Source organism: Myripristis murdjan, chromosome 10 (assembly GCF_902150065.1).
Source record: "Myripristis murdjan chromosome 10, fMyrMur1.1, whole genome shotgun sequence".
Classification (NCBI taxonomy): domain Eukaryota; kingdom Metazoa; phylum Chordata; class Actinopteri; order Holocentriformes; family Holocentridae; genus Myripristis; species Myripristis murdjan.
In genome coordinates, this window is record NC_043989.1 from 26,756,964 (window position 1) to 26,782,237 (window position 25,274).

General features: G+C 41.7%; 1 protein-coding gene across 2 annotated transcripts in view; it reads left to right on the top strand.

Annotated features, from left to right (window-relative positions):
- pcdh11 (protocadherin 11) overlaps window positions 1-25,274 on the top strand; it is a 132,882-nt gene that overhangs the window by 77,388 nt on the left and 30,220 nt on the right. For both annotated transcript variants that reach the window (XM_030062280.1, XM_030062279.1), the window contains exons 5-6: window positions 542-577; window positions 10,660-10,858. In XM_030062280.1, the coding sequence (XP_029918140.1) occupies window positions 542-577; window positions 10,660-10,858 (235 nt within the window). The remainder of the gene's footprint in view (window positions 1-541; window positions 578-10,659; window positions 10,859-25,274) is intronic.

Below are 25,274 nucleotides of genomic sequence, written 5' to 3' on the forward strand. Positions count from 1 at the left end.
TCTCTGTGAGTTATCTCAGTCCCCAGAGAGAGGATGCTGTTTTGCAGGCTTGCGGGTGCCTTTTGTTCCCAATTTAGAAGCTTGTCACTGTTTATTGTTAATTTTTGATGCTTCATTTGATATTCCGTTCACTTTTCCTCTCTGACATGCACAGAAAACATCTTTATCAAAGTGTCAGTTGTACGGCTTGTGTTGTCAGGATGTCAGGTTTGCCCTATTCTTTACATTTCTTGGGGTGAGGGTGTGTATTCCACTGCCCGGTTTGTTGGTGTGCCAGCTGAGCGCTGAAATGAGCTGTGCAACCTCTTTGCCTTGCAGTAAGAAATCAATATGGACCCTAAATCTCAATTCCAACTGAAAGAAGACTTTAAACCCAAAATCTATGAGGTTGTCAATTGTGAACCCTGACTGACTTAAAGATGACTGGAAAGTTCCCAGTGCAGTTTCCTTTGTTGGCTCCAAATATCCATTTCCATTGTAAATCCTCTCTAGACTTACAGTCAGGCAGTGATGTGAACTGACTGTTCTTCTGTCCTTGCAGGAGGCCTGTCAGCTTGGCAAGATAACCTCTGTGAATGTAAGTCTGATACACTATTGGCATTCATCACCCACTCCATTCTCTGCTCCTTCTTGCATGTGTGCCTCCATGAGCATCGTGAGAGCATCATATTGTGCAATTTATCATTCCATGGCTATAATGTAGATCAATGAGCCCAGTTATGCTTCTTCATATCACCCCCATAAAGCATGCAACAAGGACTATACCTATTGCTGTTGTCATATAAAAACCTTGTGACTCTACTTTTTTGTAATTATTATGTTTAAACTTCAAATGAATGACTCTGTGTTTTTTGAGGGATAAAAAAAATCCTATGACTGTAGGACTTATTAAACTCTTTCAAAAACCCATTGGATAAATATCAAAAATGCATGGCAGCCAAGCTAAAAATAAAGCTGTTTGTCTTTGTTCCTGATAAGTCGACATTTTTGGATATATGAGGTTTTTTACTCAGCAGCAATGATATAGTGGTTGATGGGTTCAGTTTTGTAATGGCTGTGTTGTAATACACATACATTTTTCTGTAAAACTGCCTTCTCAGCCTACTTCTGTCATAACTGTATTTCTGCATGCATATTCCTCAAAAGTGGTAGGTTATTATTATTATTTTTTTATTTTTTGGAAGGTGTCAGATATTCCATTGTTCACCTCAAATGGATCAGTCACTTTTTTGGCGATAAAAGGGAATCTGCGCTCAATTTTCACAATTTCTGTCAGAAGCATTAAGCAATATGATATCAAAGTCAAAAGTTTCTTCTCATCCCAGGAGCTTGAGAAGGTTACTTTCTGTACTGCAGCAAAAGTAGCTGTAATTTAAACTTTTGATGAGAAGCACTGACATGGAAATAGTCTTACTTCAAATTGTCGGTGTTTGACTTCATTGTCTGATTCAGCCCAGTGGCACAGAAGACACAGGACACACTTTCAGGAGGTGAGACCCCATAACGGCAAATGAAATTGTGTGGTGACATCTGACCTTTTCACCCTCCTCTTGCCATTCCACTGTCTGCAGTACCTTTACCTTTACCGTGTTATTCACACTTGCACAAAGCCATATTCAGAGCTCACTAATGTGTGGTCTGTGTGGAAGGCAGTGCCATCAAAATTGTTTTGTTGCCGTTGTGAGAAAAAGTTGTCTGTACCCTTTTTCAAAAAGCGTTCTGGTTTCATGTTGATTGCCTTTGATAACTTTTGGACTCAACTTGTGTCCAAAGGCTGACTTCCAGTTTTTGTGGTGCACATCCACAATTTATTCTGACGTTATTTGAGGTAAAGTTAGAATACAGTTAAAAAGATGCTTTTTCCTCTTTACGACAGGGGTTTTCAAACTTGTTTGTGTTCTAGACCCTCAAAGTGACTCTCATTAAGCTGCAGACCACCAATATGAGGTGATATTGCCTTATGGACCCTGATGCAAAAACTAGTGGTGTCAAATTATCGCGTTAATTGAGATTAATTAATTACAGTCATATTTAGCGTGTTATGTTTTTTAATCGAGTTAATCTAATTTTTAATCTCTAACTTTACTTTTTGTGTTTGGGCTTGTTTAGCATAAGCTGATAGGCTCCTATTGTCAGGCCCGAACTGTACATCGGGAGATTTCCCGAAGCGCCGGCCTGTCACTGGCCCGGTGGCCTGCCCGTCTTTTTTTTTTTTTTTTTTTTTTTTTTTTTTTAAACAGGTCGCCGGGCAGGCCAATCAGCTGTCGGTCCGGTCCGGCTGGCCTCACCAGTCTGATCTTTTTTTTTTTTTTTTTTTATGTCAGAGAGACAAGCCAGGCCAATCAGAGGCCAGCAACCTGTGAAGAGGTGAAGACATGATTGGTTTGTTTTGATTAACACCCGCCCCAACAGTCCGAGTCCGTTGTAAACAGGCAGCGCATGTTGAGGAGGGGGTGTCGCGACTCCTGTGTGTGTGTGTCTGACTGTGGAGGAGAGGAGAGGAGAGGAGGTGGAAGAAAAGGTTGTGTGATCGAAGTTAATACATTACCGTATTTATCCGAATATAAGACAATATTTTTTCCATTGAAAATGCCCTGAAAAAACACCCTCGTCTAATATTGGGGGTCTAAGCAAATACACATGTATTGTGCATATGTAAACCAGTAGGTAGGCTCGCCTGATGCCGCGATTACCGGCGAATGGCCGCATTGCGCAGTCATTGCAGCCACGTATGAACAAAAATTGATATGGCAGTAGGCTATGTGTGCGCCGCTCACCTGTCAGATCCGGCAGACCAGACCCGGTGCCGCGGCCGGCTCGCCTGATGCCGACCGGTGGCTTTTTTATTCAAACAAGATTTTGTCCATATAATTTTTTTTTTTTTTTTTTTTCTCCGAAAAAGGGTCTTGAAAAAGAGGGGTCGTCCCCCCGACCCGCATCGGACTGATCTGCTACAATAATGTAATGAATTTAAAGGGAAATACCTCAAGTTGAGGGCTTTTCTCAGCAATTTTAGGTGAGATTAAAAAAGAGATTAATTAGATCAATTAATTAAAGATCATAATTAATTAATCTCTCAATTTTTTTAATCTCTTGACACCACTAGCAAAAACATCAAAATATATTTGAACATTAACAAACAAAGTAGTGAAATTAAAACATAATTTTAGACTAATCACTTTTTTGTGCTGGAACAATTTCTAGTGAATTAAATTGTTGTCAAACTGTTACTCATTTTGTTGTGGACCCCGTGGAGAGACCAAATTTTACGGTCAATCTGGCTAAAAAGCCACAAGATATATGTTTATTAGACACTTAATTGTGACACATCAGAAAAACATGTAATCTGTGAGAAAAACACATTTCCCCAGAATGCAATTTCAAATGCAGTTTAGTGGCATGCAAATGAAATTTTTAGGAGAGAGGGTTTCCCTGGAATCCCCGGACCTCACTTTGAAAACCACTAATCTAATGTCCCTTTTCCACTAGTACCTACTCAGCTCGACTCGGCTCGACTCTACTCGGTTTAAGAGCTTTTCCATTAGGTCGTAGTACCTGCTAGCAGGTCCCATTTTAGCACCTACTCAGCCGGGGTTCCAAGCGAGCTGAGTCGCGCTGAGTCGAGCTGAAAATGTGACGTTAACGCCGGGCAGGCAACTGATTGGACAGGGAGTGACGAGAGCGACTCCAGCACGAAAGCAAAACCCGACATTTAAAAAAAAAAAAAAAAAACGGCAACAGCGGCCGTACGCATTGATCGTCAGTGAAGTTGTCAAAGTCGGAAAATGGCAAGCAAACCGCTACCGCGGTCAAATAAAGACGTGGAGACTTTTCTGAGCTTGGTGGCGGCCCAAAGAATCCAGAGGGAGCTGGACGGTGCGCTGCCTTGCTATGACGACTCCACCCACGGCGAGGTGCTACTCAATTGTAATGGAAAACCACCTAAACTGTGTCGAGGCGAGTAGAGTCGAGCCGAGGCGAGCCGAGTCGAGCCGAGTAGATACTAATGGAAAAGGGCCATAAGACATGATGTTGATAAGGTCTAATTTGGTTATAACACAGTTTCCCAGTGTTGTATTGTTTGATATCGCTGGTAATCATTGTAGAACATGGCTATTTGCATGAAAATGTCTGTTCTGCAGCCACAACACAAACTTTTATAGTTCCTGATCCACAAAGGTCATTGTGGCAGGTGACTCAGTTATGGCAGATGACATACAGTCGCTCAGAATTCACTCCATTTGCAAACCATTACCCAGAAATGTCTCAACCCACTTGTTAGAATCACCTCCTTCTTGCATGTTCCTGCTAACTTGCAGTGACATATCATCTCACACATCATAGGCTGTGCTGGGACATAATGTACAAAAAACCAAGCACCCACAGAAAAAACCCTTTTAGCGGATTGTTGTGGATGATGCACAATGTTGACACCAACCAGCAGGAAGACATTTGGGACGGTCGTTTTGGAAACAGACCTAGCCTTTTTTTTTGTCTCTCCTTGTCAGACATGTGAGACATGACAGATCACCATTTCCTCTGAACGGATTTATGCAGGTCTAGGTGTGCCCGCGAGCTGATCCTTATCTGAAATGGCAGAGCCAATCTCCCCTGATCCACTCCTAAGTGGTCCCTGTTTATCACTCAAAGTGAGGCGGTTGTCAGCCAAGCTCTTCTCTATGCAACACTGACTTCTCCTCGCTATTTCCAAACTGGTTGTTTCCACATGGAGGCACTAGTTTCTGGGAAAAACAGAAGCAAGTAAATAAATATATAAATAAATACTAAGAAAACTCACAGGGCTGTGGCTTACCGAAGAACAAGGTGGCAGTCACTTGGCCTCCCTCCCTCCACATCTAAATATAACGGACTTCTAATCCAGTAACCCATGAATCCAGCCCCATCTGCCTATTGTCTGGGTGGTTACCAGAGGGAGGGTTTTGGATAGGCTGGCTTGTTATACGGTAGAACTTGGCATGCATCTCTTCTGTCCATTTTTATCTCTGTGTACATACTTCTCAAGGCAGTGTTTTATCTGGCCGAACAGGCTTTGTTTGGTCTTGATATCTCTTACCGCAGCTTGTCTTTGCTTTATGGATTTCTGGCAGCTTCTTTAAATAAGTGATAATGCCTAGCAAAACACTCACCTTGACTCTTCGGCGAATGTTTGTTTTTGTTTGTCATGTTTGTCTTTCAACATTAATGTTTTATTCGCAACGTCATTCATTACCACCGAGAGCAGAACACGTATTTATTTAAGACCCATTAATGACATTTAATGGTAATTAATACTGCAGAAGATCCAAATGACTTAGTGCTGAGTGCGTGGTGAAATCAAATTAGACTTTTCTTGACATCTGGCACCAACTTGAATCAGTTTGAATAAACATCAGACCGAAAACCGAAGACACTCCCTATTGCAAACAGAATATGTGCTAATTGTCATGGACAGCTGTTTGTTCTAATAGATTCTGGATTCCATTGTTGGAGCGAGTCTCCAATAAATTAGAATCATGTGGAGAGGAAGCATGCTTTTTGCAGAGCTGCCAACCTTCTGTAAGAGGGCTCTTTCTTGTGCTGGAACCTGGACTTCCCTTTCGCTTGCATCCTCCACTAATTTGAGAAACAGCTGCCAAAGCTGTTTGAGAACAAGTAGATTGTTGGACTACTTGAAAGCGTGGGCAAACATGGCACATGATTTTGAAGTGCCAACAAGGTATTCATCTCTTCTCTGTGGTCTTAAAAAATGAGCAACATCGCGGGTGGAGTGAGAAAAATATTCCCTCCTATATTCAGAACTTTAGAAATCACAGTCATTTTGGCAGCAGAACACGACATGCCGCTTGCAGGCGGAAATGCGGAATTAATTTCAAGGAGTCCTGTATCATATCGTTTCATGTGGTTCAGAAATCATTGCAGAGTCTGTGAGTAGATAACTCAATTGTTTATATTCTCCTAACAGAACAATCATAAGCAAATAAAAGCTTTTGTTTGTGAGCTGTTAGTGGGAAGCTAGAGTAGTAGGTTCTATGAATGCGTTTCTATTTGTTTCTTTGACTGTGTGCCCTTTTTCTCTTTTTCTCTCTTTATTTCTCTCATCTATCTTTTCTTTAGCAGCATTCACACACGCGCGCACACGCGCACACAGTGATTTGTGGCCTCAGGATCTAGACATGAATCAAGTAAATAGAATATTTAGCTAGCTGTTTCAACATCACAGCAATGAAAACCACTCAGTTGTTCTTTCAGGGCGCTAATTGTGTGGATTTAGGTTAGTCAACCCTCTCTGATAGTTTTTAAATGAACGGGTGAGCTGTTTGTGCACTTCTTTTTTGGCAGTTTGTCCTTCATTAGTGACAATTTTTTAAGTCTCCCTCTCGTCTATATTTTCTTGGGCTTGCTTAGCTTTATCAAAGAACAATAAGTGCTTTATCTTTGTGCCACAATAGCTAAGGAAGAAATATGTGCACAGAGAGACATCACCTCCTCCTGAGCTTAAAAGAGCATGTGTTAATGATGTTCTTAATTCAGGACTTGAATATTGCTTTTGTTGCTATAGAGATGAAGAAAATCAAGATAGTCATTTGCACTCCAGTTGCATGTGCTCATGAAAAAAAATTGTCTTATCAGTCTGAATAATGGTATGAATAAAATCGGCCGCAATAACAGAAGCTGAGGATGTAATTAGATTTTATGTGTTTTATCCCCCAATACAATATGATGCAGTGTTACGCTGAGAATCATGCGGAGACATTAATTCAAGCTAGAGAGTGAGGTAATCACCGAAACAATTTTCACCATTACCTTCTAAAGGCCAAGTTTGATTTCCTCACACCTAATTTTTCTTTTTGTCAAAGTCTTAGGCAAAGCCAGAACATATAAAAGGTTAAAGATGAATGCACTGATATACACAGATTACCAGGAGCGCCTCACAATGTGAATCCTTGTACCTCTCTTGTGTGTGTGTGTGTGTGTGTGTGTGTGTGTGTGTTTTTTTCCAAGAATAGCTAACTTTTTGTTGGCAGACACCACCAAATGGGTGTTTTCTTTTGTAGCACCACCAAAATTGAGCTCTCGAGAAAGGTCACAACGTGAACTTCTGGAAACCTCCAGAGAAATCAAAGAGGCCTGCGCCTCTCTGAGGGAAAATGCACACACTCTTATGATCCCCAAGACTTTACAAATCAAAGTCTCTACCTCCACGCACCCCTCCCCCTTCCTTTTGTATCTAAATTGGGCGAGAAGGAAAAGTAGGACATAGTTCAACCTGTTAATACACATCCCATCTATTATCAGGACAGGAAACTGGAAATCTCAATTATAAATCTAAAAATCAGTTTATTATTTGAAAAGTAATTCACCAGACTCTTCACAAGAGAAGTCCTTTTTAGGTTATGAGGGCACTGTATCAGTTAGTTGTTATTTTGACAAGATGCACTTTTCTAAATCTTCCAAATGAAAGAGGGTAAACATGATGAAACCGCAACATTTAATAAAATTAAGTGAGGAGAGTCCTTGTAAATGTTTTCTCACATTCTGACTGAGAACAGCTCTTTGACCCTGGGATTTGTTTTGCTCTTTTGATTCATGGTGATATTTTATTTCTCCTGCAACAGTGAATTTACAAATTTTATTTTAAACAAACAAAAAAAAAATTGGCACTGAACTTTATCGAACTTTAGGAATCGGCATTTTAGCACCTGTGCACATACTGTAGCGTCAGGCTGGTTTATGTTTTAATCAGAGCGTGTGAGCGGACTGTAGTGAGTTGAAGCTCCACTCAATATTTCACTTGTGTGCGTGCACTCCCCTCAGCCGCCTCAGGCCCACGGCCCCTGCTCTGCTCTAACTTGGATTAATTGGGTTTGACATCAGTTGCTCGAATCAAATAATAATCTGACTGTTTTTGATAATAATATTTATAATGATGCATTTTTACTGAGAGACATAGAGGCTGCAAATCTTACGTGACTGTCAGCGCAGAGCCGCCCAGTTGTGCTATAACCTGTGTTTAGCACCAATCACACTCCCAAGTTTCACTGAATTTCTCAGTAGAAGAGTAGAATGTCCACATTTTTTATAATCCAGCCTAGTCATATCTGTCTGTCTATCTATCTATATGTCTATCTATAGCATTGAATTGAATTTATTAAATGTGACTAATCTGTTTTTTAAGCCCTCCATTTCATCTTGCAATATTGTATCCCTCTTGATCTGATTAGTTGATCAATAAAAAAAATATGTAGTCATTAGTTGAAGCATATTTTAAATTTTATTTGTAATGATCATAATCCATCAGCGGTGTGCAGAGACTTTTTGTCGGCTCAGGGTGAATTTCTGGAAATGACACTTCCCCAAAAACCTGGAAGATTTTTTTTTTTAAAGGATTTTAAAAAGTTATATCTGGTGAGCAAGAAATATGAGATTTGGGTAAGAAAGGTAAAATTTTTATTGAGAGCGTGTATATAATTCATGAGGTCCAGAGTGTCAGGCTCTGAATGAACAATTCAGTCGATCCAGTAATGCAATACAGCTGTTTATTCCAAAAAGCACCCTCCACTTTCAGCTTAGTATTCCCCATGACTTTGCACCCAACCGCTTGTCCTAACCTGGCCTGGACTCTCCAGATACCTTCCTTTGAGAAAAGCAGCATTTGGGTGTAATCTTTAGGTACCATCCCTCCATACTTTGAGACTGATCATTTCCCTGCCTCGTGCCGCTCTTGGTTTGCCAGAGCCAGCCCAACACACACATAATGTGTATGCCACTTCATGTGCAGCTTTTTACACTTTTCAAATAGGATTACACTGATATTTGCTGATATATCAGGCTATTGTTGGCTTTCTAATAAAAACTGGACACGGTATTGGCCGGTCAGTGTCATCCCCGCTGATGTGACAAAGATGAGGATATGATTTTAAAGAGAGAAGATGAAACATACAGCACTGGAGAGATGCTGGCTAAACGGAGCATAATTAATCAAAATGGATTATTTTTTTACACAGTGTGTATATATTTTTTTAATAAAATAAGATAATAAAATTGGGCTATGAGTGTGCAGCCACATTCATCAGGATATGATTTTACTCAACAGCTTCAGGGGCGTCAGTATTGTAAAACCTGTGACACCTGCCTCACCCTGCCTTAAGGAGCTGTGAACCCACCTCCAAGAATTTTATTACCACAGCTTCCAAGGGAAGGTTTACTGGCTCATAGTCTCAATGCCGTTGCTGAGGCTTTTCTGCACCACCCGGTGAATACTGGCATGAAATCATCAAATTTTAAGATAGTAACTCCCCTAGGTTGACTGCTTTTGGGTGTGGGGGGTGGATCGGGGGTATGGTGCTAACGTTTAAAAAACACTGATGTTTTGGCCCGAATGTCAGACGTTTCGGGGTCAGCGTTTGTCCATCTTTGGTTTTAGATGGATTACATTAATAAACTAGAAGAGTGCACAGAGTAGAGTTCAGACCTCTGCCAGGCATCTCTTCCCTCTCCCAGACTATCGGCTAACCTATGTGCTGAACAAAACTTGGGAGAGTCTCAGCAGCCAATTGTGTTGTCAAATTACAAATAAAATTACTGCATGCTTCAGATATAATACAGTACAGTACAGAAAATATACTATAAAACTGCCAAAGCCCTTCGAGTTTTTTTTTTTTTTTTTTTTTTTTTCTTGTTCTGTTTGTATCTGTTTTGCTTTATTACACTCATACTGGTGGTCAGGAACCTATGGCTCATGAGTCATTTCTGGCTCATTGCCAGAAGTCATAAGGCTTCAAAATGATTGCTAAAAGTCTCAGTTTCTCTCTCTCTCTCTCTCACACACACACACACACTCTAAAAACCTGCAAATACTAGGCAAATAGTCCGCTGACATATGAAACAGTGATGGCTGTTTTACATGTCATTTTAGAAAGTGGTGGAGCATCAGGCTGTGTAACCTATTTGAACCCCTGCTCTGACACTTTTTACAGTGTTTTTTTTTTCTTTTTTCTTTTTTTCCCCACATGTCTGCTCTTTGATCTGTTGAGTTTCTTGTCATCCATGTGTAAACTTGCACAAAATACACAAAGCACATCCTGGATTTTTTTCACCCACAATTGGAATGAACATGGCCACAATAGGATAAAAAAAACAAGCAAACTGGATATTGACAGAAAGAGGGGAAGAAAGCAGCAGTGGTCGAGCAAGCTAGACAGAGAATGGAGAGAGCGTGGAAGTAGCAACAGCAAACGTTTTGCAAAGCTTTTGAATCACCGCAGCCACGTACAGTCAGAGCTGTGCAGAAAACATTTTAGGCCGATAGACCCAGTTGTCTCTGAGATTAGCCACAGACACATCCACACCCACACACACAGACACACAGGACCAAGCATGAAATGAAATGAATGCACATAAATTAGGTAAATAACAAGTAAAATATTTTGTTTCTTTCGGAGGAGGGGGAGTCCCGTTGGGGGAGCGGGCTGCCCCGTCTCAAGGCAGTGGTAAGGAGAACACTGGTAACTACTGTGTAAGTGTTCACACCTCCATGTAGATCCAGCCTCAGCTCTAGTTGGTTTGCTTGTATCTGGGCAAGATCGGTTTATTACCAGGGAAAATCTTGGAAAGGTCCTGATTCTAATAGCATAACTGTTGTTTGTCTTTGTGCTCCAGACCCAGCGCCGTGTGACGTTCCACCTCCCGGACGGCTCCCAGGAGAGCTGCAGCGACAGCGGACTGGGAGACCCAGAGCCCAGCAGCACAGCCAGCACCACCCAGCCTCTCCCCCTTGGCTTCCCTCAGGAGGAATACTATGAGCAAACATCACCTAACAGCCGCACTGAAGGAGATGGAAACTCTGACCCTGAATCCAGTGAGTACCGAGTCTTGCTCCATTCAGCCGGCATCATCCTCATCTGATTTGCTTTTCAAGTCTGGTCGCAGAGGCTGACCTTCCACATTGTAATTTACAAGTGACCGCATCTGATTTGTGTGTTTCCACAGTATAATCGTGGTCTGTAATTATAGCAATAGTTGTCATAGTAATAAAGCAGGCGTGTGCACACTGACAAAGGGCACATTTTCTCATTCTCACTGTTTCTTACTATTTTTTGCTCACAGTGCAGAATGCTTTTGTCGTATGAGGCGCTATCACAGGGAGAATATTTTGCGCCATGGTGTGGACAAATGCAAATGCAACAAACACCATTTTCTCGCTGGCTCACTTCCGTCTTTGCCGCCTTCTGCTTTTCTTGTCGCGACATGTGACGTCAAATAGGTGTCGCACGGGGAGTGATGGAAAAAGAAATCACTTGGAGCCTGGTCTGAGGGGGTCAGACTGAATTGCATTTTCACTGATGCAATTTGAACCACATTTCAGACCATCTACAGATGGGATTCCATGTGGGTTTTTTTTTCACTGCTCAGACTTGGATATGTGAACAAAACCTGTTTGGTCTAGCTGCCTGAGCGTAGCAGTAAGACAGGCAGGGATTCTATCGCCATGGGAGTACAGGATGAGCTTAAGCATGTAACTGACATGATGGTGCATTTATTATTCACAGTGATTGCACAAGACTGAATTCAGTTTATGTTGTCCAATGGTAAATTGTCCGACCTAATGGGACTTGCACCTCTGAAGTTAGAGCTCTGTTGCTGAATTTATGCAAACGGTTCATGATACACTTGTCACCGCTGACAGGGGATGGCTTACCCCCTGGAGGTGCGCTCCAATGCAGGGATGCACAGGTCCTTTACACATGTATAAATGATATTTTAAAAATTGCCATATTGCTGTATACGCTTTATAGAAGGCCCTGGATTTTGCACCAGTGTTAGTTTAGATTCAAAGCCAGCTTGCCAGTGATGCTGCTGAAATGATCTTGCCCCATCTGAACATGAACAGGGCTGCTCCATGTCCCCTATCTTTGTGTCCTTGTCACTTGAACACACACAAACACAAACCCTTCCCCCCAAAAAGCTGGATATTCCAGTCCTGGTGAAGCAGATTTGATTTCCAGGGGTAACCCTGCATCACATAATGCAGACAACGGCTCGAGGCTTAGATCAGTGCAGACCTTCACTCCACCTGTGGCCCGTATGGATCATTGTCGCAGATGTGTTAGCCACTGCATGGAGTTGCCTGTCAAAATGCAACACTTTTTTTTTTTCCCCCCGTTTCCCATCCGACAGAAAGAGCATGGAACACAGGAAGAAATAGATTGCTTTGCATACACCTACGTGCAGTATAGCCATTGTGTCATGGCTGTAAGTGAGACAACAGTCCTTGGTGCATCTGCCTCCCTAGCAGCTGCGTTGACAGGTCTGGGGCTGGGGTGTCAGTGTGAGTGTGATTGTGAATGCATTTGTTAGACATTAGACAAGATGGGTGACATTCCAGCGATGGCCTTCACTGCAATTTGCATGCAATGGCCTGTCCCATTTGGGAGTTTCTGTGTTTTTTTTTTTTTTTTTTTGATAAGAGGATGTTGCAAGCGCCGACAAGAAATCTGTTTTGCATGATGGCCTTTTTGCAGGATCAGCTGACCTCTCAGCTGGTTCCTCACACACACACACACACACACACACACACACACACACACACACACACACACACATCTGCATTCATGCAGGGACGTACACAGACACATTCGTCTAATGATCAGACCTCTCCTTCCCAGCTGTTCTCTGTAATATCTGCACCCAATTATGACCGTGATTCAGATGTGTGATTCATTCATATACAGAGGCAATTGCTCATCATCTCATTAATATTCAATGACATAAACATCTCATACTTCATGAAGTGGCCAACTCAAATACTATACTTATTACCCACTTTCCCTCTGGGCTAATATTTATTGAAGTACATTAGTTTTAGATAGAAGACCATGCTAATGTGGTAACTGCACATGTATTTCCATAAATTGCTGCATTAAAATCGCAGCCGACTTGAATGCTAAGAGTATAATATTAGGAGTGGAATATAAGACTAGTCATTTATGTCATTTGATCACAAAGCCCCTTGTAATGCTCTGATGTAGCCTTATCACACCAAATATGATTAAAGTCAATGCAAGTCTCGCTGCTGATAGGTTAAAGAATAGGTTGAAGCAGGCAGGGCTAGATGGTGGTCGAGCGTGATGTATCAGGAGTAATTTGGCTAATTTTACATGCATGGAAATATTGTAATTCACTGTGTGAACTAGATGCAGAGCTGCAGCACTTTGCTTTCAGGTGAGAAGAGAAAATGAAGAGAACATTTGGAAATATTTGTCTAATTTTAATAGGTAAATTTAGAAAGGGCTGCACCTTCTCATCGAAAAGGAAGAAAGTTTATTTTCTTCCCCTTTTGATGCTGTTGATTTTATCCATTGGCACGCACATAGGTACACACACACACACACACACACACACACGTAATTTTGAAGAGTGGAAGTCATCTGTCTCATCCTGCTCCATTTTCTCCTTCCAGAAGTTTAAAGATAAACTCTGACTCAGTGCTGCTCAGTTCAAAAGGAGAGATGGATGCTCTGTGTGTTGACCGTCTCAGACATGAGTGCGTTGGTGACAGAGGGGGGCCTAAGATGGATTAGATATGGTTTTATCAATGAGCGCCAGGCTGGCATGGCGGTGGCAATCTCTTATCATGTCGTCTCAATTTGTAAAGCAGAGAGAACAAGGGAAAGAGGGAAAAGGGGAGAGGAGGTGGGATGAAGTGAAAAGGAAAAAGTACAGCGGGCGAGATTGAAGGAGTAGAGCAAGAGGGGAAAGAGAATTTCAGGAGTCAAAAGCGGTATTGTTTCCTAAAGGTGCTTCTGCTCGGTCCTGAATGTCAACTTGCACTGAGTAATTGTCTGTGCCAAAGGCAAGCCATGTGGCCTTCTTATGACAATGAATTTCTCAACTCCTCTTTAAACCTGCATCTTTATTAGACCACCCACTCTTGAAATAAAGTTCATATGACATTTTATGTTTCTATTATTTATGAGTTAGGGGGCCATTCATTTTATGGCCTCTTGCTTCCCCCCTCCAGGCTTACTTCACCGCGCTGCCATCAGTCTTCTGCTGTCGCCTCCTTTGTCACACATTGTTCCTTAGGTTTTGATATTTCCTCCTCTCTCTCGACAAATAGATAAAAGCTGCAAATTAATATCATTAGTATGTGCGGTGCTACGTCCAACCCCCATACATCCGACAGCTGGCATTTACAGAGCTACACATCCAGAACAATTAGGTGCGATGAATCGTTCTTGTCCCTTTTGGCCAAATTGCAACACTTCATCAAAACATCAAAACATCAAAACCGGGAATGCATAATGATATGCGTTGCATCTATTGCCTTGGAAATGAAGGATGCAAACCAGTGTTTCTCCTGGTTTGCATTTATTTGGGAAATCATTGTATTGGCAGTCCTCAGGATTTAGGCACAGTTTTATAAACACTGCAAAAAATAGCCCTTTCAACAAGTCAGTTTCATATTCAGTCTTTTCCTATTCAGACAAAATCTCACTTTTCTTAAAATAAGTGAAAAAATACACCAGTGGCATGAGATAATCCCACTTGTTTGCAGTGAAACTGAACTTGTTCCCAGTCATTTTCATGATACTGTACTGAAAACAAAACTTATTATGTCATCCATTTGGCCGATCTTAGATATTTGAGGAAAAACAAGACTTTAAGACTTAATCTGAGACTTTTTTTTTTTTTTTTTTTTTTTTTTGCAGGGTAGGTGCAAGCTTCAGCCATCTAACTTAAGCCTCCTATTATATTTGGGGTCATCCAGTGTTTAACATCTAATCCAAACACATGATGAACATTGTTTTTTGTCATATTTTACTGAAAGGGCTGTTTGGGCAGTCTGGAAAAACAAAGTATCTGACACATACCAGTTGCTATTATAATAATTTTGTGGTGGTTTAAATTATAGGGGTTTGAAAAAAAAAAAAAAAAAGTGAATAAATTTGAAGGTAACAGGAGGCTTAAATGATTCACATTTTCCAGTATGACTATGTGCACATTTGTTTTGAATGGTGCACCATTGGCATCTAGTTGACAAAAATGGGATTCTTGACCCATGTTGGCTCATACATTTTGATCTGTGTATTCTGCTGTTATTGTTGATTTGACATGATAATGGCCATTGGCCTTATTGTGAGTGATGTGATTGCTCTTATGATCAATTAAGCGTTGACAACAACATCAATACAATTAAATCTGGTATTTTTATTTTTTTCCCCCCCGACAGCCCACGCTATTAAGTTGATGTTGGCTTAACGATTGTCCTAAAGGGCTTTTGCCGAATGATGGGAGCCATCATGTCACGAACAGTGAACAGTGATAAGCCCTCAGACAAAGTGCAGCAAAAGTCTGCTGGCAGCAAATCCCTCAGTCTAAATCCTTCACATTTGTCAAACAATGCACATTTTTGCTCTCTAGACAATTTGTAATATACTTATTTCCTTCCCATATTTTTAGAGTTGAAAGATTTAAGTGCTTCTGCTTTTACCTATTTAAAAGCAGCTCACTAAAGGCAGCGTTGTAGTAGTGCATTAGTCACTGGAAGAAACATGGAAAAAGCCGTATAGTGCCGTATCTTAATCTGTGGCATATGGCTTTCAAATGACCGGCTTACACCTTGTCTTTCTAAGATCTAAATCCTCTATTAAAATAAGCCAATCCTGTTTAAACACTGCAAGTATACTAAGATTATAGTTTTAAACATATTGAACATATTGCACTATATATTATAAAACTACAGATTTTTTTTTATTCCTTTGTGAAAGGCAGGTGCCACATCAAATCACAGCTTGCAATAATTATTTTTGGTTTGATTTTTATTTTACCCTTACATTTAATGCCTCTGTAAATCATTAAATAATCCCTGAAACCAGCAGACAAATAATCTGATTAAGGACTCACTGGATTCATCCGTTGCGGGGGTAAGATTCTCAGCTCTTTGATTTCTGTAGGTCCATAGTTTCCATAAGAGCTCTCAGACTGCGTTTCCAGCTGACTGATTTCCAAGTGGCCAGCCTTCCTTGCATAAGGCCACTTGACTTGATCTTGCATGCCAAACACAGTGGCACCGCTTGAATATTTAATACTCCAACCCCAACCCTAAAACTCTCACCCTGTACTGTACGTCTAGCTCCCCCATGCTAAGCTTACACCGAGACTGGAAATTCAACAGGCTTTACACATAATCTGCCCAGTAATACAGTAATTAACGACATCTGATGAGGTTGCAGAACAAAAGTGCAGAAAGCCAACCCTTGCATTAGATGACTGATCTCTAAATGAAATGGCACTAGCCTCGACTAAAGCCGGTGCAAAAGTGCAAGAAACTCCACATTTTGTCAACATGCCATGCTACAGTGTACAGTGGGCCTCGCCAACAATGCTATAGGCTGGCATTCAGTACAGTTAGCCACATTTATTATTCATATGAGTCCAATCCCACTTTCACTTTGAGGGCTCTCATACGCAATTAGAAGTAATGAATGTGCTTCTTAATTACATTCATTTGTGCAAATTTCCATTCCCCATTGAATTTCTCTGTGGAAACATTGTGACACTGACCAATGGCATATCATTTGCAATGTGACTAAATCCATTCAGCATAGAACAATTAGCTGTAATTAGTGTTACAATGTCATCAGCGACCAGGGGGAAAGACTAAGCTGACAGGGAGAAGAGGACCCTTGCTCTGAGGGTTGAAAGTCCAGCAATAGAGGCAAGATTCAGATAATTGGCTGACCACATGTTAGAAAGATGACAAAGTGTTAAAAAAGAGTGCTGGACTTGACATTCTGTCTTTCTTTCTTTCTTTCTTTCTTTCATTCTTTCTTTGGTAGCCTCTTTCTTTGGCACAGTTCATGGTCAGCACTGTCCTGCCACACACACACACACACACACACACACACACCTACAGGAGTTTCTAATTCTACATCTGTCTTCTGCTGCTGATCAATGAGCAGCTTCACCGACACAACTGGGGATGAAGAGCCTTGCTCAACACCACCTTATTGGTAGTTGTTGAACAACAGGAGCCCATTAATTCCACATCATACATATTGTCATGGTATCAGAAATCTGGCTGCAGTGTGCATATTTAATTCATGCAGCACATAAAATTGTAATGTAGTCGATTCCCTTTTTTGCAGTTGTCTCACAATCTACAAGATAACTCCCACAAACATTTTTTTTCCTCCGTCGTATCATTTGCACCAGTTTGCTTCCTGCTATATATTCTCTCTCATATAAATAAATAAAGGCCTTTGTGCCTCCTGGCTCCCAGAACTTTTTACAGCTGCCCCAGTGGACCTGTGATGGAGCTAAATGAAGCAACAGTAAGTATTAACCTACATAGATAGGACCTTTCCTTTTAAGATGATTTGAGATTTTTTTTTTTTCCGTCTTCCTCCTCTCCTTTTTTTGACCGCCAGGTGTCTTGGGCTGAGTCAGAAGGGGATTTAGATGGACTCATCTGTATCCTTCTCAACCGATTGGGATTTGGCGGAAGTGCTCAGTTCTCAGAGGTGATGTGGAGGGGAACCCTTGTTTTATCTGGTTCAAATGCCACACCAGTTGTCTCAGAGAGAGACGAGCTATTGATCTGGGGGAGTCAGCTCGACTCACTGAAATCTCTCTCCGCCCTCCTTCAAAAGACTGAAAAGTGTCATGTTAGAAACCTCCTTTTCCAGAGTATTAGGCGCCTTCTTTGTTGCCCTGCCAAAGTCCTCTGTGAAGTTGAGACGTGAGCTTTTTGGTGCTATCATCCAGATCTCATCAGGACACAGTACACTGGATATTTGAAGAGATTGCAATAATCAATGAGTGCCATTTACAGTCTTCACGCTAAGTGACTCAATACCACAGTCGGGAGGATTTGCCTCATGTAGTGGAAGTCGAAGACATGACCATAGTGTTGAGAGGTCATTCACAACTTGAGATCAACAAGCAGGATTCACACTGCACACATTAAAACAACAGCTCCTTAATTCTTCTGCACCACATTGTGAGTGGCATATGCTGAATATTTTGCATAATCAACTTTTTTTTTTTTTAACAACTTGATAGTTTTGGTGCACTGAGAGATTTTCTGTAAGCTATTTTCATTGGCTGTGACCCAAAATCCACAGATTAGCTTTTTTTTAATTAACATTTATAAAGGGGATTAAATAACTTTTTAATGAGAAACTGATATCTTTTGGTGATAACGCATCCATCACTACTTTAAATTCACCATTTGTTGATACTGTAGTGTGTCCTGAAGGATGCTCTGTGAATACGCAGAGAGCTCAGCCAGCTTGAAGTCACAGTTTAGAGGGAGGGAAACGAAAGGTTGGATGGTTGATTAGACGCACCGGTTGTGCGATTCAAAAAGTTGCTGCTTCAAATTCTCCCAGCTGCCTTGTGACTTGAGTGGGCTTTTCAAAGAGCGGCACAATTAAAATACTCATTCCGAAGTTGTTAACATGTTCAGTAAGTCTTGTGTCTGGTTTGGGAAAGGATCAATAGCTGCCAAGTTTGATCGTGTCTCTGGACAATGTATTCCGAACTCAGCAGGGGTAGAGAGAGACTTCAAACAAGGGGAGAGGCTCAAAGGCCCCAACCAGCAATTCACTGTGTTCCATTTCACTGAGTCTGTGACTCCTAAACTGGAATATGGCTTGGCCTGCATATTAAACCTGTGAAATGCGGGGTGTGAGAGAGGGGAATTGTCTTGGTCCTTGATCCCATCTAGCTGACATGATCTCATTAACTCCAACCTTGAATCATTAAAAGAAAAAAAAAGGAAAAAAAGGGGGGGGAAATGCAGTTCCAGGTGCCTTTTAATCAGAAATATTCAGGCTATATGTCTGTTTTTAATGATGTCTCAGGCATATGGTGCAAAAGCCCACCAAATGCATCTCCTGACCAGACTTAGTTTCATCAGCTGCGGATCATACTGGGAGAAAACACCGCCTTCAGAAACAAACCCACAAGTCAGTTCTGCTCAGATAACAACTTGCAGTTTTGAGAAACTAACAAATCTGGACACCCTCTAACTGTCCACTATTCCCTTAGCATCACGCTGTCCTTTCAGTGTGTTGAGCTGAGGTTACCTGCCTGAAAGAATGGAGCAGAAACATTCAATCCTTTCAGATGCAGGGGAAAGAAACATGGGAAGCTATAAAATATAGATATGCTAATGTTTTATTCAAGGCCATTTGTTATAGATAGCTTTTTACAAAAATCCTCCTCCCTTTTATGTGAGAGTTTGAGAGCTCATCTGGGTATTAATGTTTTTGCCTGCAAATCAAGACTCCCCTCACACCCTGCACCCACCCACACACTGTCCCCAGCCCCCTCACACACATACATACACACACATACACACACACACACACACACACACACACACACACGGTACACATACCTGCAGTGACCAAGACGAAACCCGTAACATGCCATGAAAAGCGTGTGGATCTGCTTCATTTCCGGAGCCTAGGCAACAAATCTCCAAGACTTTTAAGGGAATGCGTTTTTCTTTGGCCTTCAGAGGGTGTTAATAGGTCATAATTGGTACCAATATGTCTGTATGTGAATATATTGAGTGCTATAAATCTTGAGGGGGAAAAAAAAACAGTGTTCAGTTGATATTTTATGTATGTCTCGAAATTCTGCCAGTAGGTTAGAGGTTAGTCTGATTCATATTTCAATAAAGCCATTATACACTGGCTTACGGCCGTGTTGTATTTCTATCAGTACGACCAATGATATGCTTCTCTGTTAACAACTGCATTAGTGAGGCTGAGGCAGGGTCAAAGGAAGTGCATCTGTGTCTCTCTTTCTCTCTCTCTCTCTCTCTCTCTCTCTTTCTCTCTCTCTGTTTCTTGGTGTGTCTCTCTCTCTCACGCTCCCCATTCCTCTTCTCTCCTTTCTCTCCTCCTCCCATTCCTTTTCTCTCTCGTTAAGATATAGCACCATAGATAGATTAAAATGCATGGTCTCATCCCTTTCTCATTTTTCACATGCAGTCGCTCCCAAGGATAAGGATGGCCTCTGCTCAGAAGGACTTATTGACCAAAATAACTGTGCATCAATATGTCTCCTGAAGGCTGCGCAGACCACAGCATCACAGGGGTTGTATTTTCACCAACTCTCTCAGCCCTTAATGTTATTGACCTGGGTTGTCCTGATATGCTGCAGAACAGCATGGCAGGCTAGGAGCATATGGCAAAGCCATCTTAAAGCTTCATTGTCCTAAAAAGAGCACAGTCATTGATGTATCAGGGCAAAATGAATGATACAGTGGAGCTGACAAATGAGAAACGAGTACAAAACAAGGGGACATTGGCTCGCGGAACAGCCTGCTGTGACCAATGTAAAATGATAGCACTTTTTCGGTGGTGCATTTTTCTATAGGAAATCCGCTACGAGACAAACTGCAGTTTTGATGAGATTCAATTTACAGTGATAGCTGCGGCATTGCTGCAATGACATAAATGATATGATGACAGACGGCTACAACCATGATGCCATCTGTCTGCATTCCATGTATTAGCATATTTGAGCTAAAATGTGTCATTCACAAGAAACGCAATATTTTCCTTTGAAATTATTCATTTCGCAAGCATTAGCATAAAATTGGCGTGAATCTTTTGCATAACAGCTAATGCTGGCTCTGCTTCCTGTCCTGATGAAGTTACCGGCAGTTAATTCAATTTGCGTGAACATAATAAAGCGCGTAGGTTACAGTATGTTTGTAATCTGCATGCCGGGTTCCCGCTGTGATTTAATCCACATGCTCTATGCACACACATGAGCGGGATTACTCTGTGCCGTACTGTAAGGGACCCTATCCCCACCCGATCAATGCATGCACTGACTGGTTGATAAATTGGTATTCGTGGACAAATGGATCACTTCAGAGACCACTCACGGGCTAGTAACGCTGACAAATGGAGTGAGAGTGCAGTGAGGAGAGGAAGAAGGAGGTGTGCTGTACAAGGGAGGGGGGAGAGCGAGGACACGGGATTTCAGAAAGGACACACCAAGGGAGTAGATTTGAGGTAGGCCCTGCAGGAAATCTTTGGCCTAACAGAAAATGACAGGGGGCTTTTGAGGGGCTTGACACTGAACACATAAACCTGGCTGTTGTGTATCCTCCTCAGCAAGTGAGCTCAGGCATTCATCACATTCACCACAGTCAAGTTTGCGAGGCACTTCTGCCCGGGCTCTTTGTAAGGCATCTGTGGGGACCCCAAGGCAATGTAGTGCTCGCGAGGTCAGTCAGCTGTCTGCCATTCCACGCATGCAGGAGCAAACCTGCTCCTCAAGCCTCACCAGAAGCCCAACACGTGCAGGCAGACGGACGATGTCCCTTTGTCCCCATTTCCCCCAGACACCTGCGTGATTGCATTGATTTGTCCTGATTCTATTCAGCCAGGAGTCCCACTGGATTTCAAGTGTCAAACATCTGTCATACAGAGGCTCCTGCATGAGGCCGACTCATTCAGCACACTCTCGATCGATAAATCACATCACAACTGATTGTGAATACTGAAGACGAATCAGCACAACAGGAGAAAAGGACAGAATCCTTGTTGTTTGTCGGGCAACATCTGAAATGTTGCACATATCTGGCACATTTTCTTGCCTTTTTGGTTTTGCAAAATATACATACTGTACAGTATATGCTATTTAAGTTTAACATTATTTTAAATCCTAACAGAGATCCCAAGGTTTCCAAAGATACATAATTTATCTTGCAGAATTACAGGGAAATGTGAATAAAATATAATTGTGATGATTCAGTGAATACAAAGATATATGTGACATTGTCTTACAACATGGAATTTGTTTCTTTCTTTTTTTTTTCAAACTTTCAAGCTGCTTAAAGGAATTTTTTAAAGGAAATTTTAATTTTAAAAATGGAAGGGATTGATGCATCTTCAAGAAATAGAGTAAGCCAAATTAACTGAACTAATCAGTTTGAGGAGAGTTAAAAAAAAGAAAAAAGAGAAGGGAAAGACTTCCAATAAAGTTTGCTTTTCCATCTTCTCTTTCCATTTTATCTTTAAAGCAACTCAGAAATTCAGACTGTCTCTTCAAAGAGAATTAAACATCTACAAACAAACAAAACACAAGTTTATTCCCTCTTGATAGCAGTTAACCTCTTTGCAGCCATTGATCTCAAACCTCTGGATGTGTCCACAGGTCTCCATCTTTGCCAAGCACAGTGTAAATCAAGAAAAAGAGAAGAGAAAGACAGGAGGAGGGAGTGTAAAGAGAACGAGTTCACAGTGGAAAAATAGACTGAAACGTCTCCCGAAGCCAGTTACAGGCAGTCGCGGCAGCAGAGTCTTTGTTATGATAAAATCAGGGACCTCTGCGAGTGTGCCCTTGATTCTGCAGTTGGCTTAACTCGACAGGTCACTGAGGGGAGGCAGATGTTGTCTCCAGGCATGTCCCAGTGCCTCTGCCGTGGCTCCGGCTGGTGTTGCTCGGCTTACAGGTGTGGAGGGAGGGTGGATTGGAAGGGGGGTCCGGGCGGAGGTGCACTAAGCCGCCTCTCAGCCGCCACAGGCCAGCGCTGGGGGTGTTGGAATGAGCAGATATGCTCATTTTGATCCACTGAGGTATAATAATTGATGATCAGCCCTGCTGTCGCGTCTGTGAGTCACTGGTCCGTGCAATAATACACCCTCTAATGCAACACATTGCGGTGTGGACAGAGGTGCCATGGGGGCTCCTGCTGGCTGGGTCCTATTTCATGTGGTATAGTGGATGATTGAGGTAACATCGGGCTATATAGTACATAGTAGATAAAGTTTTTTTTTTTTTTTCTCCCACAGTAGGTCACAATAAATGTTGGATGCGTGAAAAAATATATCCTGAGGGTGTTCTAGGAACACTTTTCAAAGTTGAAGCTGTCTTTTGTGATGGCCAGTGGCCCTCCGAGCTGTTGGATAGCACTGATCTGTTGTATATCTTTCATCAAATATGTCGCTATGAGCGGCTGATTTGAATTAAAAAGACTGAGAGAAGGCTTTGTTGGTCCTGGACTCGCATATACAAATATTAACACGTAGCTGTGTGCAGCGAGGCACCCACAGATTTGGCACGTATGCACAAACACACACACACAAACACACACTCACACACACACACAAACAGGCATGCAAACACACGCATGCATACGCACACCCTCACACACAAACACACCTTGATCTGCATCTAGCCGAACAAACCTCCCACGTTGTAGAGCTCCCGTTAAGAACAGAAATCTCAAGCACAAAGCACTACCATTGACAACCCAAGGGCCTTTGAAAGCCTCCAGTAGCTGCCTTTTCTTCAGTGCGATTCTCCTGCTGCAAAACATCAAACATTAACACAACAGCCCAACGTGATAACATTCCAAAACTCAAACAAAAAGTCTCTGCACTTTTCTCTCCATAACCAGGTCTTGGATATTGTCATTGCCTTTTTTTTTTTTTTTTTCTTTTTTTTTTTTTTTTTCAAAAGTAATACGAAACAGTGCAAAAGTTAAGATTTCAGAATAAATTCTAGAGAATCGATACAGGCTGCCATTATCCTGGCCACACTGAACAACGTTTAAACCACCGAGCAGCTTTGTCTGTCCCAAACAGGAGCTCTGTTCTGTGTTTGTTGTCATTGTCGACCGTCAGTGATCCGATCAAATTTTAATCACACAATTTGAGATCATTGATTTCAGTTTACCACAGATTGTGTTGTATGAAAGATTCTTCTTTTTTCCTCCATCAGTGGCAATTACTCAACAATACAGCTCGATATTGCAGTGTATTGGACGGCACAGCATTTGCAAAATACTGCGGTTGGTCTGCCTCAGTCTCAGTAATTTGACAGTCATTCCATATCTGACAGCATGTTTGGACATTCTGTAACAAACGTGCGCCTGCATATATTTATACACATGCACATGTACAGTAGACGCACGCTTTCAAGCAGAGGCTAATTAATTCACTATACTTATGCAGGACACACATACACACAGAATTCAGCGGGTGGGTCCTTCCCTTCTAGTTAATGTTATATGGCTTCATTGATTTCACTGTGCAGGACAAAACAAGCACACAGTTTGACATTTCCACTGCACTGGATCTCCATGCTTAACCATACATTGCTCTCCACTGTAGTCTCTGCAGTGTGCAGTTTTCCAGACTGGCTTCAATAGCAAATACTTCTGGGTCAAGAGGACAAAGTGGTCCTATTCAGAGGCTGTTGTGACAATCTGTGCTCCTCCAGTGAAAAAAAAAAAAAAAAAAAAGAATACCATATCCTCTGGACATAAAATATTTTCAATGCAGCGCCTACATTTACAAAAGTAATTATTCTGCAGATGTATGCCGCCTGCAAATTAAGAGTTGTGGCGTTTAAGCCTGTTTTATATCATCTCACACATGGGCCCCGTTACTTTCTGCCTGCTGATCTTTTTGCCATTTCTAATTTAACATTTTTTATTATTATTTTATTGCAAACGATTAATATTAACATTTCTGAAATCAAACGCACATAGTTTCACCGAACCCTGGCGAAACCCATCTGTCTTACCTTTGGAGCATCTGCCATCGCTTGCAGGGCCGTCCACCTCACGAGTCACAGGGACTTAGGGACATCTGTCCCAACAGATAGAAAATCAGGATAGGGCCATCTATTCTGTTAACGCTCCACTGAACTCTGTGTTATGTTCACCATAATTTGCTTTTGGTTGCTGCAGCATCCCGGAATATTGCTTTGCCGCAGCTCAGACAAAGTCGGTTGGTTGTAATGTGTCCCTTTTCAGCCATTCTGCGAGCAGATAATTTGATAAACCCCCAGACGTAATGGCTATGCTGCATCCTGATAAATGTGGGTAATATGACAGGGGATAGAGGATTTCCCTAACAATTTCTGAAGAGGAGTTTGGCTATTAGGATGATTTGATATTTTTTGGAGAGCGGACATTTGATCTGCAGGGAATGTATTTTGTTGTCATTCACGGTAACATTGTATGACTTTTCTAGTGCCGGGAATTGACGCATGCAGTGTATTGTCTGCATTGTTTCAGCCTTTTTGTGTAAATGTGCATGTAGCATTTGGATGTGTTGAGGAATAAATTGTTTCTCTAGCTCCGGCTATACTACCCACGTGCCATGGGGAAATGCAAGGAGTAGGGTTACAAACACAAATCACACACAAAGCACACAGTGCTCCCTTACACTGTTATAGTCCTATATGCTCTTTAAATTTCCTCATGCACGAGCTCTCTCCACTGCACA